Here is a 16,123-nt window from a genome sequence, read left to right on the forward strand (position 1 = left end):
TGTTTGATGCGTGTGTGGACATGGGTGTGGATGTGTGTATTGACGTGTGTGTGGATATGTGGATGTGTGGTGTGTCTTGAGGGGGTTGTGAGTGAGATACAGTGTGCAGATTAATGTGTATGCATGTGTGTATTCATCTTGTCTTTCTTCCCGAGTTACTCTCTCTCCCTCTCTCCCCCCCTCCTCCTCCCGCTATCTCACTCTGCTTCTCTCCCTTCACACTTGCGTGTGTGTGTGTGTGTGTGTGTGTGTGTCACTGTGAGTGTCACTATGTGTGTGCAACTCTGTGTGTGTGTCACTTACTGACTGTGTGTTTATATGTGTCAATGTGTATACGTGTGCCTCTGTGAGTGTATGTATGTAACTGTGTGTGTGTCACTTTGTGAGTGTGTGTGTGTAACTTTGTGTGTGTATGTGTGTTACTGTGTGTGTGTGTGTGTGTGTGTGTGTGACCCAGTATGTTTGTGTGTGTTATTCAGTGTGGGGGTTGACAGTGGTGACAGGGATGATAGGAGGTTCATGAGGTAGCAGGTTATCATTCAGGGCTGCCCCTCCCCCTCCCCACCCCTTTCCATCTTCACCTCCCTCCCCCACACTATCTTTCTCCCCCCCCCCCTGCCCCCCTGACCTGTGGCCCCCTCCTTGCTATCTTTCTTTCCTCACAAAGAGAGGTGTGACTCAGTGGTTCAGCTGACTGGGTCAGGTGTTGTCTTGCCATGTGACCTGTCTGGAGTTAACCACTTGACTGCTGCTGACAAGGAGGTTGGTCAGCTGAAGGTCTGACCTCACTGAGATAAGGTCTACAGGGCTTACAGGTCAGGGCGTTAGTCACCCGTCTGTTTCCAAACTTTTTGTCTTCATGAGAAGGCATCCCTGCTTTGTTCAGCAAAACTGATGACATCAATCATTGAACAGTACACCAAAATATAGTGGAGGGGTTAACTAGCTCTGACTACACACACTGTGGTGCACTGCCTCCTGTAAGTGGAAAATCATGGAGAGAGGCACCTTTTATGTTGTCTTCTGTCTGGGTTTGTTTTTGTTTTTTTTCTCTCCCTCATCTCTAAAACAAATGTTGACCAGTCTTACAAAGGCAATGTGTAATGTTTGTAAAATTATGGCACTGCTTCTAAGCACTGACCTGTTTTAAGTGGAGTCTGCCTTGCTTTGTGGTTGTGTATGGAAGAAGATGACTTGTCATGTGGTTGTGTATGGAAGAAGATGACTTGTCATGTGGTTGTGTATGGAAGAAGATGACATGTCATGTGTCATGTGACATGGAATGTGATGTTCACACTCGTCTCGTTGTATAGATACAAAACAAACAAACAACTGACAACAACAGAAAACAAAGAAACCCTGGGTATCTGATGGAAAAAATGCTAATTGTGTTCATTTCGTTGGTAATGTATTATGGAAATGTTATGTATAACCAGGCTATGTATTATGGAAATATTATGTATCATAACATCTCTTTCCATCATTTACATGACCTGGCAATGTATTATGGAAATGTTGTGTATCATAACATCTCTTTCCATCATTCACACTGTCTCCTGCTTTGCCTCACTCACATATGTATGTTTTGTGTGTGTGTGTGTGTGTGTGTGTTACATGTGTATACACACACTGTAGGTGTACACAGGTATCCTGTGGCTATACACTGATGCTGTGCTCAGGTAAATTATTCACCCTCAGACAAGTTCACTGAGTTGTCATACATACATACATACATACATACATACACACCCAGATCCTCTTCGTGAGCCATCTGATAGAACTGGTGATCCATATCTGCCTCTTACATTACCAATTTTCTGAGGAATTTATACTGTCAATGCAGTGCTCATGTCCACACACCTTTCCAAGCTGAAATATAATGAATGAATGATATGGATACACAAACACATATATATGTGCATAACTGTGTGGAGAAAGATATTGGAAGATGAAGGGGGAGGGGGGGGGGCAGCATGTCAAAAAAGGCTAAAATCGTGTAGCTTGTTATATCCATCAGGACGGTGAAATCCTGTCCACTGTGTCAGGGTCTGGCTTTGGAAAGCAGGTCCCAGTCCTCTCCTCCCCCCCCAACCCAGGTCAGGTACCCACTGACACCTGGTGCCATGAGGAACATCAGAGTGAAGGGTCTTTTCCAAGGGCACAACACCCTGCTGGAATGAGGAACATCAGAGTGAAGGGTCTTTTCCAAGGGCACAACACCCTGCTGGAATGGAACCTGGAACCCTGATGACTGGTGAACACTGGGTGACACGTCCAACCCTGATGACTGGTGAACACTGGGTGACACGTCCAACCCTGATGACTGGTGAACACTGGGTCACACGTCCAACCCTGATGACTGGTGAACACTGGGTCACACGTCCAACCCTGATGACTGGTGAACACTGGGTCACACGTCCAACCCTGATGACTGGTGAACACTGGGTCACACGTCCAACCCTGATGACTGGTGAACACTGGGTGACATGTCCAACCCTGATGACTGGTGAACACTGGGTGACACGTCCAACCCTGATGACTGGTGAACACTGGGTCACACGTCCAACCCTGATGACTGGTGAACACTGGGTGACAAGTCCAACCCTGATGACTGGTGAACACTGGGTCACACGTCCAACCTGGAACCCTGATGACTGGTGAACACTGGGTCACACGTCCAACCCTGATGACTGGTGAACACTGGGTCACACGTCCAACCCTGATGACTGGTGAACACTGGGTGACACGTCCAACCCTGATGACTGGTGAACACTGGGTCACACGTCCAACCTGGAACCCTGATGACTGGTGAACACTGGGTCACACGTCCAACCCTGATGACTGGTGAACACTGGGTCACACGTCCAACCCTGATGACTGGTGAACACTGGGTGACACGTCCAACCCTGATGACTGGTGAACACTGGGTGACACGTCCAACCCTGATGACTGGTGAACACTGGGTCACACGTCCAACCCTGATGACTGGTGAACACTGGGTCACACGTCCAACCCTGATGACTGGTGAACACTGGGTCACACGTCCAACCCTGATGACTGGTGAACACTGGGTCACACGTCCAACCCTGATGACTGGTGAACACTGGATCACACGTCCAACCCTGATGACTGGTGAACACTGGGTCACACGTCCAACCCTGATGACTGGTGAACACTGGGTCACACGTCCAACCCTGATGACTGGTGAACACTGGGTGACACGTCCAACCCTGATGACTGGTGAACACTGGGTCACACGTCCAACCCTGATGACTGGTGAACACTGGGTCACACGTCCAACCCTGATGACTGGTGAACACTGGGTCACACGTCCAACCCTGATGACTGGTGAACACTGGGTCACACGTCCAGCACCACATCCAGTTCTGCCGTGACGTCTCCTCGTGGCATGTTTAGAGATGTTGAAACTGTCAGGGTTTTTGTAAACTTTGACCTCAGTAATAAGCTGACCCTGACAGCCTTGTACAAAATGAAGATTGAAAGTTGACAATGACATTTTATTCTCATATTTGTTTGATTGTATTTTCCACAAAAGTGGTGTTTTAAGAGTGATAGTGAAAGACCTACTCTCCTGGTGCTATGCCATGAGCTAACTGGTCAGCACGTCTGACACACACAGTATCAGTGAGGGATTGGTCTGTGGGTGATGGTAAAGGGATCACCATGAGCTAACTGGTCAGCACGTCTGACACACACAGTATCAGTGAGGGATTGGTCTCTGGGTGACGGTAAAGGGATCACCATGAGCTAACTGGTCAGCACGTCTGACACACACAGTATCAGTGAGGGATTGGTCTGTGGGTGACGGTAAAGGGATCACCATGAGCTAACTGGTCAGCATGTCTGACACACACAGTATCAGTGAGGGATTGGTCTGTGGGTGACGGTAAAGAGATCACCATGAGCTAACTGGTCAGCACGTCTGACACACACAGTATCAGTGAGGGATTGGTCTCTGGGTGACGGTAAAGGGATCACCATGAGCTAACTGGTCAGCATGTCTGACACACACAGTATCAGTGAGGGATTGGTCTGTGGGTGACGGTAAAGGGATCACCATGAGCTAACTGGTCAGCATGTCTGACACACACAGTATCAGTGAGGGATTGGTCTGTGGGTGACGGTAAAGGGATCACCATGAGCTAACTGGTCAGCACGTCTGACACACACAGTATCAGTGAGGGATTGGTCTGTGGGTGACGGTAAAGGGATCACCATGAGCTAACTGGTCAGCATGTCTGACACACACAGTATCAGTGAGGGATTGGTCTGTGGGTGACGGTAAAGGGATCACCATGAGCTAACTGGTCAGCACGTCTGACACACACAGTATCAGTGAGGGATTGGTCTGTGGGTGACGGTAAAGGGATCACCATGAGCTAACTGGTCAGCACGTCTGACACACACAGTATCAGTGAGGGATTTGTCTCTGGGTGACGGTAAAGGGATCACCATGAGCTAACTGGTCAGCACGTCTGACACACACAGTATCAGTGAGGGATTGGTCTCTGGGTGACGGTAAAGGGATCACCATGAGCTAACTGGTCAGCATGTCTGACACACACAGTATCAGTGAGGGATTGGTCTGTGGGTGACGGTAAAGGGATCACCATGAGCTAACTGGTCAGCACGTCTGACACACACAGTATCAGTGAGGGATTGGTCTGTGGGTGACGGTAAAGGGATCACCATGAGCTAACTGGTCAGCATGTCTGACACACACAGTATCAGTGAGGGATTGGTCTGTGGGTGACGGTAAAGGGATCACCATGAGCTAACTGGTCAGCATGTCTGACACACACAGTATCAGTGAGGGATTGGTCTGTGGGTGACGGTAAAGGGATCACCATGAGCTAACTGGTCAGCACGTCTGACACACACAGTATCAGTGAGGGATTGGTCTGTGGGTGACGGTAAAGGGATCACCATGAGCTAACTGGTCAGCATGTCTGACACACACAGTATCAGTGAGGGATTGGTCTCTGGGTGACGGTAAAGGGATCACCATGAACTAACTGGTCAGCACGTCTGACACACACAGTATCAGTGAGGGATTGGTCTGTGGGTGACGGTAAAGGGATCACCATGAGCTAACTGGTCAGCATGTCTGACACACACAGTATCAGTGAGGGATTGGTCTGTGGGTGACGGTAAAGGGATCACCATGAGCTAACTGGTCAGCATGTCTGACACACACAGTATCAGTGAGGGATTGGTCTGTGGGTGACGGTAAAGGGATCACCATGAGCTAACTGGTCAGCATGTCTGACACACACAGTATCAGTGAGGGATTGGTCTGTGGGTGACGGTAAAGGGATCACCATGAGCTAACTGGTCAGCACGTCTGACACACACAGTATCAGTGAGGGATTGGTCTGTGGGTGACGGTAAAGGGATCACCATGAGCTAACTGGTCAGCATGTCTGACACACACAGTATCAGTGAGGGATTGGTCTGTGGGTGACGGTAAAGGGATCACCATGAGCTAACTGGTCAGCACGTCTGACACACACAGTATCAGTGAGGGATTGGTCTGTGGGTGACGGTAAAGGGATCACCATGAACTAACTGGTCAGCACGTCTGACACACACAGTATCAGTGAGGGATTGGTCTGTGGGTGACGGTAAAGGGATCACCATGAGCTAACTGGTCAGCATGTCTGACACACACAGTATCAGTGAGGGATTGGTCTGTGGGTGACGGTAAAGGGATCACCATGAGCTAACTGGTCAGCATGTCTGACACACACAGTATCAGTGAGGGATTGGTCTGTGGGTGATGGTAAAGGGATCACCATGAGCTGCTTCCCTGAACACACAAAGTCCACTGGAAGTAGGTGAGCACTTTCAGGTGCCTGTGCCATCTCTATAGCCAGCTCATGTTGTTTTGTCATTTTGATAACGCTGGTTAACAGTTGTTCCTGGGGTGGTGAGGGTGTGTTTGTTCCTGTGATAAGCCCTGCAGATGGGTTTGTTCCCCAGTCATCACGTGAATGTATGGGGTCACTAACTGGGCCGCTTCTTCCTCATTGACCACTCCTCATCACTTAGTGCTGTCGCTGTCCTTTTCACACTCACACATGGATATACATGTGCATGTATAAACAGATAAATGAACGCATTCTCTCTCTATATATATAAATTCACAAAAAAACAAGCACACACACACACACACAGTAGGGTGACACACTTCACCACTGTGCACTGTGTGTCTTGACAGGAAGTAGCGTGACACACTTCACCACTGTGCACTGTGTCTTGACAGGAAGTAGGGTGACACACTTCACCACTGTGCACTGTGTGTCTTGACAGGAAGTAGCGTGACACACTTCACCACTGTGCACTGTGTTTTGACAGGAAGTAGGGTGACACACTTCACCACTGTGCACTGTGTCTTGACAGGAAGTAGGATGACACACTTCACCACTGTGCACTGTGTTTTGACAGGAAGTAGGGTGACACACTTCACCACTGTGCACTGTGTTTTGACAGGAAGTAGGGTGACACACTTCACCACTGTGCACTGTGTGTCTTGACAGGAAGTAGGGTGACACACTTCACCACTGTGCACTGTGTGTCTTGACAGGAAGTAGGGTGACACACTTCACCACTGTGCACTGTGTCTTGACAGGAAGTAGGGTGACACACTTCACCACTGTGCACTGTGTGTCATGACAGGAAGTAGGATGACACACTTCACCACTGTGCACTGTGTGTCTTGACAGGAAGTAGGGTGACACACTTCACCACTGTGCACTGTGTGTCTTGACAGGAAGTAGGGTGACACACTTCACCACTGTGCACTGTGTGTCTTGACAGGAAGTAGGGTGACACACTTCACCACTGTGCACTGTGTGTCTTGACAGGAAGTAGGGTGACAGGAAGTAGGGTGACACACTTCACCACTGTGCACTGTGTGTCATGACAGGAAGTAGGGTGACACACTTCACCACTGTGCACTGTGTCTTGACAGGAAGTAGGGTGACACACTTCACCACTGTGCACTGTGTGTCTTGACAGGAAGTAGGGTGACACACTTCACCACTGTGCACTGTGTCTTGACAGGAAGTAGGGTGACACACTTCACCACTGTGCACTGTGTGCTTTCAGAGGAAGCGAGGGTTCACCAACCTGACGGGAGTGGACTATACACAGGGAGCCATCGACCTCGCCCGTGCCATCCTCAGCCAGGAGGGAATCACTGACGTCCACTTACAGGTGACTGACCTCCCCTGACAGCACTGTTTCACGTTCAGTTTCTTAAGGGGCGTCACTGCATTCAGACAAATCCATATATGCTACACCACATGTGAGGCAGATGCCTGACAGCAGCATAACCCCGAGTGCTTGGTCAGGCCTGGAGTGCATGCAGTGTTTGTGGACCTATCGGAGTGGATTTCCGCCACAGTTCTGCCAGAAGATAACACTTTGGTGTCAGCATGAACAGTAGATATATTATTAACGCTCCACCCCCTCCCAAAACATGTGTGTGACCTGAAGGCGGATGTAAGCATGAACAGTAGATATATTATTAACGCGCCACCCCCTCCCAAAACATGTGTGTGATCTGAAGGCAGGTGTCAGCATGAACAGTAGATATATTATTAACGCTCCACCCCCTCCCAAAACATGTGTGTGATCTGAAGGCAGGTGTCAGCATGAACAGTAGATATATTATTAACGCTCCACCCCCTCCCAAAACATGTGTGTGATCTGAAGGCGGGTGTAAGCATGAACAGGAGATTATATTATCAACATCCCCACACCCCCTCCCAAAACAGGTGTGTGTGACCTGACAGGCAGGTGTAAGCATAAACAATATATTATCAACATCCCCACACCCCCTCCCAAAACAGGTGTGTGACATGACAGGCAGGTGTAAGCATGAACAATATATTATCAACATCCCCACACCCCCTCCCAAAACAGGTGTGTGACCTGACAGGCAGGTGTAAGCATGAACAATATATTATCAACATCCCCACACCCCCTCCCAAAACAGGTGTGTGACATGACAGGCAGGTGTAAGCATAAACAATATATTATCAACATCCCCACACCCCCTCCCAAAACAGGTGTGTGACCTGACAGGCAGGTGAAAGCATGAACAATATATTATCAACATCCTCACACCCCCTCCCAAAACAGGTGTGTGACATGACAGGCAGGTGTAAGCATAAACAATATATTATCAACATCCCCACACCCCCTCCCAAAACAGGTGTGTGACATGACAGGCAGGTGAAAGCATGAACAATATATTATCAACATCCCCACACCCCCTCCCAAAACAGGTGTGTGACCTGAAGGCAGGTGTAAGCATGAACAATATATTATCAACATCCCCACACCCCCTCCCAAAACATGTGTGTGACCTGAAGGCAGGTGAAAGCATGAACAATATATTATCAACATCCCCACACCCCCTCCCAAAACAGGTGTGTGACCTGACAGGCAGGTGTAAGCATGAACAATATATTATCAACATCCCCACACCCCCTCCCAAAACAGGTGTGTGACATGACAGGCAGGTGTAAGCATGAACAATATATTATCAACATCCCCACACCCCCTCCCAAAACAGGTGTGTGACCTGACAGGCAGGTGTAAGCATGAACAATATATTATCAACATCCCCACACCCCCTCCCAAAACAGGTGTGTGACCTGACAGGCAGGTGTAAGCATGAACAATATATTATCAACATCCCCACACCCCCTCCCAAAACAGGTGTGTGACCTGACAGGCAGGTGTAAGCATGAACAATATATTATCAACATCCCCACACCCCCTCCCAAAACAGGTGTGTGACCTGACAGGCAGGTGAAAGCATGAACAATATATTATCAACATCCCCACACCCCCTCCCAAAACAGGTGTGTGACATGACAGGCAGGTGAAAGCATGAACAATATATTATCAACATCCCCACACCCCCTCCCAAAACAGGTGTGTGACATGACAGGCAGGTGAAAGCATGAACAATATATTATCAACATCCCCACACCCCCTCCCAAAACAGGTGTGTGACATGACAGGCAGGTGAAAGCATGAACAATATATTATCAACATCCCCACACCCCCTCCCAAAACAGGTGTGTGACATGACAGGCAGGTGAAAGCATGAACAATATATTATCAACATCCCCACACCCCCTCCCAAAACAGGTGTGTGACCTGAAGGCAGGTGTAAGCATGAACAATATATTATCAACATCCCCACACCCCCTCCCAAAACAGGTGTGTGACCTGAAGGCAGGTGTAAGCATGAACAATATATTATCAACATCCCCACACCCCCTCCCAAAACATGTGTGTGACCTGAAGGCAGGTGTAAGCATGAACAATATATTATCAACATCCCCACACCCCCTCCCAAAACAGGTGTGTGACCTGAAGGCAGGTGTAAGCATGAACAATATATTATCAACATCCCCACACCCCCTCCCAAAACAGGTGTGTGACCTGACAGGCAGGTGTAAGCATAAACAATATATTATCAACATCCCCACACCCCCTCCCAAAACAGGTGTGTGACATGACAGGCAGGTGAAAGCATGAACATTAGATATATCATGAACACCCACACTCAAGATATGATATCATGAACACCCACACTCAAGATATGATATCCTGAACACCCACACTCAAGATATGGTATTATGAACACCCACACTCAAGATATGGTATTATGAACACCCACACTCAAGATATGGTATCATGAACACCCAAGATATGATATCATGAACACCCACACTCAAGATATGATATCATGAACACCCACACTCAAGATATGATATCATGAACACCCACACTCCCCAAACAGGTGGGTGATCTGACAGGTGACCCCAGCTCACTGCCTGCAGACAGCTGCATGTTGGGGAGTTACCAGGTGTGTGTGGACAAGGGCACGTACGACGCCATAAGCCTGATGCCGTCCTCAGCGGCCCAGGGTCGACAGGCTTACCGGCGTAACGTGCGGCGTGTGCTGTGTCCTGGGGGCCTCTTCTTCATCACCTCCTGCAACTGGACCAGGGAGGAGCTGGTGGACTTCTTCCACACAGGTCACTCACTCTTTGTTTGTTCTGTGGTAGGACTTCTTCCACACAGGTCACTCACTCTTTGTTTGTTTGTTCTGTGGTAGGACTTCTTCCACACAGGTCACTCACTCTTTGTCTGTTTGTTCTGTGGTAGGACTTCTTCCACACAGGTCACTCACTCTTTGTTTGTTCTGTGGTAGGACTTCTTCCACACAGGTCACTCACTCTTTGTTTGTTTGTTCTGTGGTAGGACTTCTTCCACACAGGTCACTCACTCTTTGTTTGTTTGTTCTGTGGTAGGACTTCTTCCACACAGGTCACTCACTCTTTGTCTGTTTGTTCTGTGGTAGGACTTCCACACAGGTCACTCACTCTTTGTCTGTTTGTTCTGTGGTAGGACTTCCACACAGGTCACTCACTCTTTGTTTGTTCTGTGGTAGGACTTCCACACAGGTCACTCACTCTTTGTTTGTTCTGTGGTAGGACTTCTTCCACACAGGTCACTCACTCTTTGTCTGTTTGTTCTGTGGTAGGACTTCTTCCAAACAGGTCACTCACTCTTTGTTTGTTTGTTCTGTGGTAGGACTTCTTCCACACAGGTCACTCACTCTTTGTCTGTTTGTTCTGTGGTAGGACTTCCACACAGGTCACTCACTCTTTGTCTGTTTGTTCTGTGGTAGGACTTCCACACAGGTCACTCACTCTTTGTTTGTTCTGTGGTAGGACTTCCACACAGGTCACTCACTCTTTGTTTGTTCTGTGGTAGGACTTCTTCCACACAGGTCACTCACTCTTTGTCTGTTTGTTCTGTGGTAGGACTTCTTCCAAACAGGTCACTCACTCTTTGTTTGTTTGTTCTGTGGTAGGACTTCTTCCACACAGGTCACTCACTCTTTGTCTGTTTGTTCTGTGGTAGGACTTCTTCCAAACAGGTCACTCACTCTTTGTTTGTTTGTTCTGTGGTAGGACTTCTTCCACACAGGTCACTCACTCTTTGTCTGTTTGTTCTGTGGTAGGACTTCTTCCACACAGGTCACTCACTCTTTGTCTGTTTGTTCTGTGGTAGGACTTCTTCCAAACAGGTCACTCACTCTTTGTTTGTTTGTTCTGTGGTAGGACTTCTTCCAAACAGGTCACTGTTGACTTTATTGACTTTATGTGTTTACACAAACCTAGGGTGGGCTCTCGAGGCACTGTCACACACATCCATCCCAAACGAATTTGACAGCCAACACCAATTTGCACCATCACACCCCCACCTCCCCTAGATCCCCCTTCCACAAACACACACATGTTGTATGCATCCAACAGACATAAAGGGCCCTCACTGCAGACACCCAGTTGTTTTCATCTCAAAAGCACATGAAAGCATCTGTTGACATTTGCACAGCCAGTCACTCCCAGGTCCTGAAACACACACACACACACACACACACACTCACACACACATACTCACTCATACACACACACTCTCGGTCTCACACACACACACTCTCAAGGTACACACACACATAGATCAGACATGATTCTTTGGTGCCTTCTTGAAAGAAAGAAGCTCAAAGTGAAACCTGGAAAGAAAATATTGTAGTCTCTCTCTCCCGATTTGTTTTTAGCAATAAACTTGTCCTTCAGTCATTTCAGCAATGAACCCTAAGCACTTGTCCTTCAGTCATTTCAACAATGAACCTTAAGCACTTGCCCTTCAGTCATTTCAACAATGAACCCTAAGCACTTGTCCTTCAGTCATTTCAACAATGAACCTTAAGCACTTGCCCTTCAGTCATTTCAACAATGAACCCTAAGCACTTGCCCTTCAGTCATTTCAACAATGAACCTCAAGCACTTGTCCTTCAGTCATTTCAACAATGAACCCTAAGCACTTGTCCTTCAGTCATTTCAACAATGAACCTCAAGCACTTGTCCTTCAGTCATTTCAACAATGAACCCTAAGCACTTGTCCTTCAGTCATTTCAACAATGAACCCTAAGCACTTGTCCTTCAGTCATTTCAACAATGAACCCTAAGCACTTGTCCTTCAGTCATTTCAACAATGAACCTCAAGCACTTGTCCTTCAGTCATTTCAACAATGAACCTCAAGCACTTGTCCTTCAGTCATTTCAACAATGAACCTCAAGCACTTGTCCTTCAGTCATTTCAACAATGAACCCTAAGCACTTGTCCTTCAGTCATTTCAACAATGAACCTCAAGCACTTGTCCTTCAGTCATTTCAACAATGAACCCTAAGTACCTGTCCTTCAGTCATTTCAACAATGAACCCTAAGCACTTGTCCTTCAGTCATTTCAACAATGAACCCTAAGCACTTGTCCTTCAGTCATTTCAACAATGAACCTCAAGCACTTGTCCTTCAGTCATTTCAACAATGAACCTCAAGCACTTGTCCTTCAGTCATTTCAACAATGAACCTCAAGCACTTGTCCTTCAGTCATTTCAACAATGAACCTCAAGCACTTGTCCTTCAGTCATTTCAACAATGAACCCTAAGCACTTGTCCTTCAGTCATTTCAACAATGAACCCTAAGTACTTGTCCTTCAGTCATTTCAACAATGAACCCTAAGCACTTGTCCTTCAGTCATTTCAACAATGAACCTCAAGCACTTGTCCTTCAGTCATTTCAACAATGAACCCTAAGCACTTGTCCTTCAGTCATTTCAACAATGAACCCTAAGCACTTGTCCTTCAGTCATTTCAACAATGAACCTCAAGCACTTGTCCTTCAGTCATTTCAACAATGAACCCTAAGCACTTGTCCTTCAGTCATTTCAACAATGAACCCTAAGCACTTGTCCTTCAGTCATTTCAACAATGAACCCTAAGCACTTGTCCTTCAGTCATTTCAACAATGAACCTCAAGCACTTGTCCTTCAGTCATTTCAACAATGAACCTCAAGCACTTGTCCTTCAGTCATTTCAACAATGAACCTCAAGCACTTGTCCTTCAGTCATTTCAACAATGAACCCTAAGCACTTGTCCTTCAGTCATTTCAACAATGAACCTCAAGCACTTGTCCTTCAGTCATTTCAACAATGAACCCTAAGTACCTGTCCTTCAGTCATTTCAACAATGAACCCTAAGCACTTGTCCTTCAGTCATTTCAACAATGAACCCTAAGCACTTGTCCTTCAGTCATTTCAACAATGAACCTCAAGCACTTGTCCTTCAGTCATTTCAACAATGAACCTCAAGCACTTGTCCTTCAGTCATTTCAACAATGAACCTCAAGCACTTGTCCTTCAGTCATTTCAACAATGAACCTCAAGCACTTGTCCTTCAGTCATTTCAACAATGAACCCTAAGCACTTGTCCTTCAGTCATTTCAACAATGAACCCTAAGTACTTGTCCTTCAGTCATTTCAACAATGAACCCTAAGCACTTGTCCTTCAGTCATTTCAACAATGAACCTCAAGCACTTGTCCTTCAGTCATTTCAACAATGAACCCTAAGCACTTGTCCTTCAGTCATTTCAACAATGAACCTCAAGCACTTGTCCTTCAGTCATTTCAACAATGAACCCTAAGCACTTGTCCTTCAGTCATTTCAACAATGAACCTCAAGCACTTGTCCTTCAGTCATTTCAACAATGAACCCTAAGTACCTGTCCTTCAGTCATTTCAACAATGAACCCGAAGCACTTGTCCTTCAGTCATTTCAACAATGAACCTCAAGCACTTGTCCTTCAGTCATTTCAACAATGAACCCTAAGCACTTGTCCTTCAGTCATTTCAACAATGAACCCCAAGCAGGAAGTGAACATTGAAGAGAAGGGATGTCATGTTTGGTCTTCTTTTTTGTTCTCGTTTTGTAAAATGATAGTTCCATTGCAGTTAAAGTAGCTGTAGCTTGGGTGGTTAGTGAAGTTTTATATTTCTTCTTTCCCATGTTTGTCCTGTCATGAGTTACCTCCCTCCCCCCTCCCCCATAATTTAGTTTTCATGTCTGAACGATCTGAGGCTTAATTTTGGCCTGATAGCCCAATAAGCGATATAATCCCATGTCCTGTTGAAAGCCATGACAGTATGCAGTAATAGAATCAGTCAATCAAGAGACAGAAAGGAAATGCAGAAAAAACAAAACAACACCCCCCTCCCCCAACTTAGCTGCTTGGATGCACAGTTTGCAAAAATGGAAGGTAACTGCTAGAATAGGGAGGTAACAAACTGTAGCTGCATTCAGTTTCTGTGCATGAGCAGGGCAGCAGTTTGCCCAGGACAGGAACCAGCCCCTGCCACAGTCTGCACCACTGGTGTGTTAGAAGATATGTCATTTTTGGATGGGGAAAAAATCCTTTTCAGATCATAAGGTTTATCTGATGTTTGTGTGTTTAGACTTCATAAGGTTTATCTGATGTTTGTGTGTTTAGACTTCATAAGGTTTATCTGATGTTTGTGTGTTCAGACTTCATATCATAAGGTTTATCTGATGTTTGTGTGTTTAGACTTCATAAGGTTTATCTGATGTTTGTGTGTTCAGACTTCATATCATAAGGTTTATCTGATGTTTGTGTGTTTAGACTTTATATCATAAGGTTTATCTGATGTTTGTGTGTTTAGACTTCATATCATAAGGTTTATCTGATGTTTGTGTGTTTAGACTTTATAAGGTTTATCTGATGTTTTTGTGTTTAGACTTCATAAGGTTTATCAGTTTGTGTGTTTAGACTTCATAAGGTTTATCTGATGTTTGTGTGTTTAGACTTCATATCATAAGGTTTATCTGATGTTTGTGTGTCTAGACTTCAAGCTGCACCATGAAATCCGTACGCCGTCCTTCCAGTTCGGGGGCAAGGTGGGCCGCACAGTGACATCGCTGGTGTTTGTGCCATCATGACGACCGGACAATGCTGCCATCAGTGACGCTGCTGGTGTTTGTGCTGTCATGACAACTGGACGATACTGCCAGCAGTGACCCCCCCCTCCCTTCACCCCTCCCGTCTGTCTGGTCAACTTTCTCTGCTGGGAGGCAACTACCATTTTATTTCAGATACCAGTTTAAAAAAAATAATAAAAAAGATTCCGGAATCTCATTGATTTGCCATCAGACATACTGTACCCACATACTTCTTACTTTGCCTGTCCTTCTAGATCTTTACTCTCAACTTCTGATCCTCGAGTGCTAACAGTTCTTGGAAGAAACAGAAAAATGCAAGGTAGCACTCTTTCTTTTATCTTGGCCCAGTAGCACAGAACACACTGAGCTCAGTCCATCACATGGATTCAACAGTTCAGTTTCACAAGTCTTTCATAACATGTCCAATCTGCCTGCCATCTGATCGACTGATGTGCTTCTGGACCTGCTGGTCATGCATGCCAGGGTATGTTTGTGTGTGGTGAACCTGATGCATGGGTTTATGTATGCATATCTTTTTGACTGTCATTGTCATGAGCTTGTGTGTAGCTATCTGCATCATTTAGAATGTGGTGCCATTGAACTGTACTACTACTAGACTTCTTTTGTACTTTGAGCTATTGAGGATTTTCATTCACATGGCTGGTGATCGACTTATCGGTCTTAGTACTTTGAGCCATTGAGGATTTTCATTCACATGGCTGGTGATCGACTCATTGGACTTTGCCTATCAGAGATTGTCGGAATCCTGTTATCAATGTTTAATTTTCACCACTTTATTTTTTAAATAATGCATTGAGCTCTTTGATGAGTGGTACTGGTCAAGTTTCATTAAAATTCAAAGAATTTTTCAGACCCTGACGGGCAAATCATATTTTTCTAAGACCTTGCATGTCTGCTTTCCACTTCACTGGACCAACATACCATTTTTCTTACCTCATCAGTGCTTACACTCCCTCAAGAACTCTGCAGTCTTCCTCTGTTGCGAAAATTCTTGATGTCAATACAACAGCCTATGGTGAACATTCTTTCCTGATTGCTGCTCTTCATATCTGGAACAACCTTCCACATCATTCCATTCATCTGTGACTCTGTCTCTGCCTTTTGCTCTTCACTGAAAACTCTTAATTTTCACAGCCTTTCTGTTAGAACTCTTGTGTTCCTACTTGTGCAGTACAGCCCCAGGCCTGCCA

The 16,123-nt window shown here is 46.2% G+C and overlaps 1 protein-coding gene across 1 annotated transcript in view; it reads left to right on the plus strand.

The window, feature by feature from the left end:
• LOC143299935 (EEF1A lysine methyltransferase 2-like) overlaps positions 1 to 15,108 on the plus strand; it is a 22,290-nt gene extending 7,182 nt beyond the window's left edge. The window contains exons 4-6 of the mRNA XM_076613477.1: positions 7,132 to 7,239; positions 9,848 to 10,085; positions 14,818 to 15,108. Of these exons, the coding sequence (XP_076469592.1) occupies positions 7,132 to 7,239; positions 9,848 to 10,085; positions 14,818 to 14,912 (441 nt within the window). The 3' untranslated portion in view covers positions 14,913 to 15,108. The remainder of the gene's footprint in view (positions 1 to 7,131; positions 7,240 to 9,847; positions 10,086 to 14,817) is intronic.
• The last annotated feature ends 1,015 nt before the right edge of the window (positions 15,109 to 16,123 follow it).

This window comes from Babylonia areolata, chromosome 25 (genome assembly GCF_041734735.1).
Source record: "Babylonia areolata isolate BAREFJ2019XMU chromosome 25, ASM4173473v1, whole genome shotgun sequence".
NCBI classification, from domain to species: domain Eukaryota; kingdom Metazoa; phylum Mollusca; class Gastropoda; order Neogastropoda; family Buccinidae; genus Babylonia; species Babylonia areolata.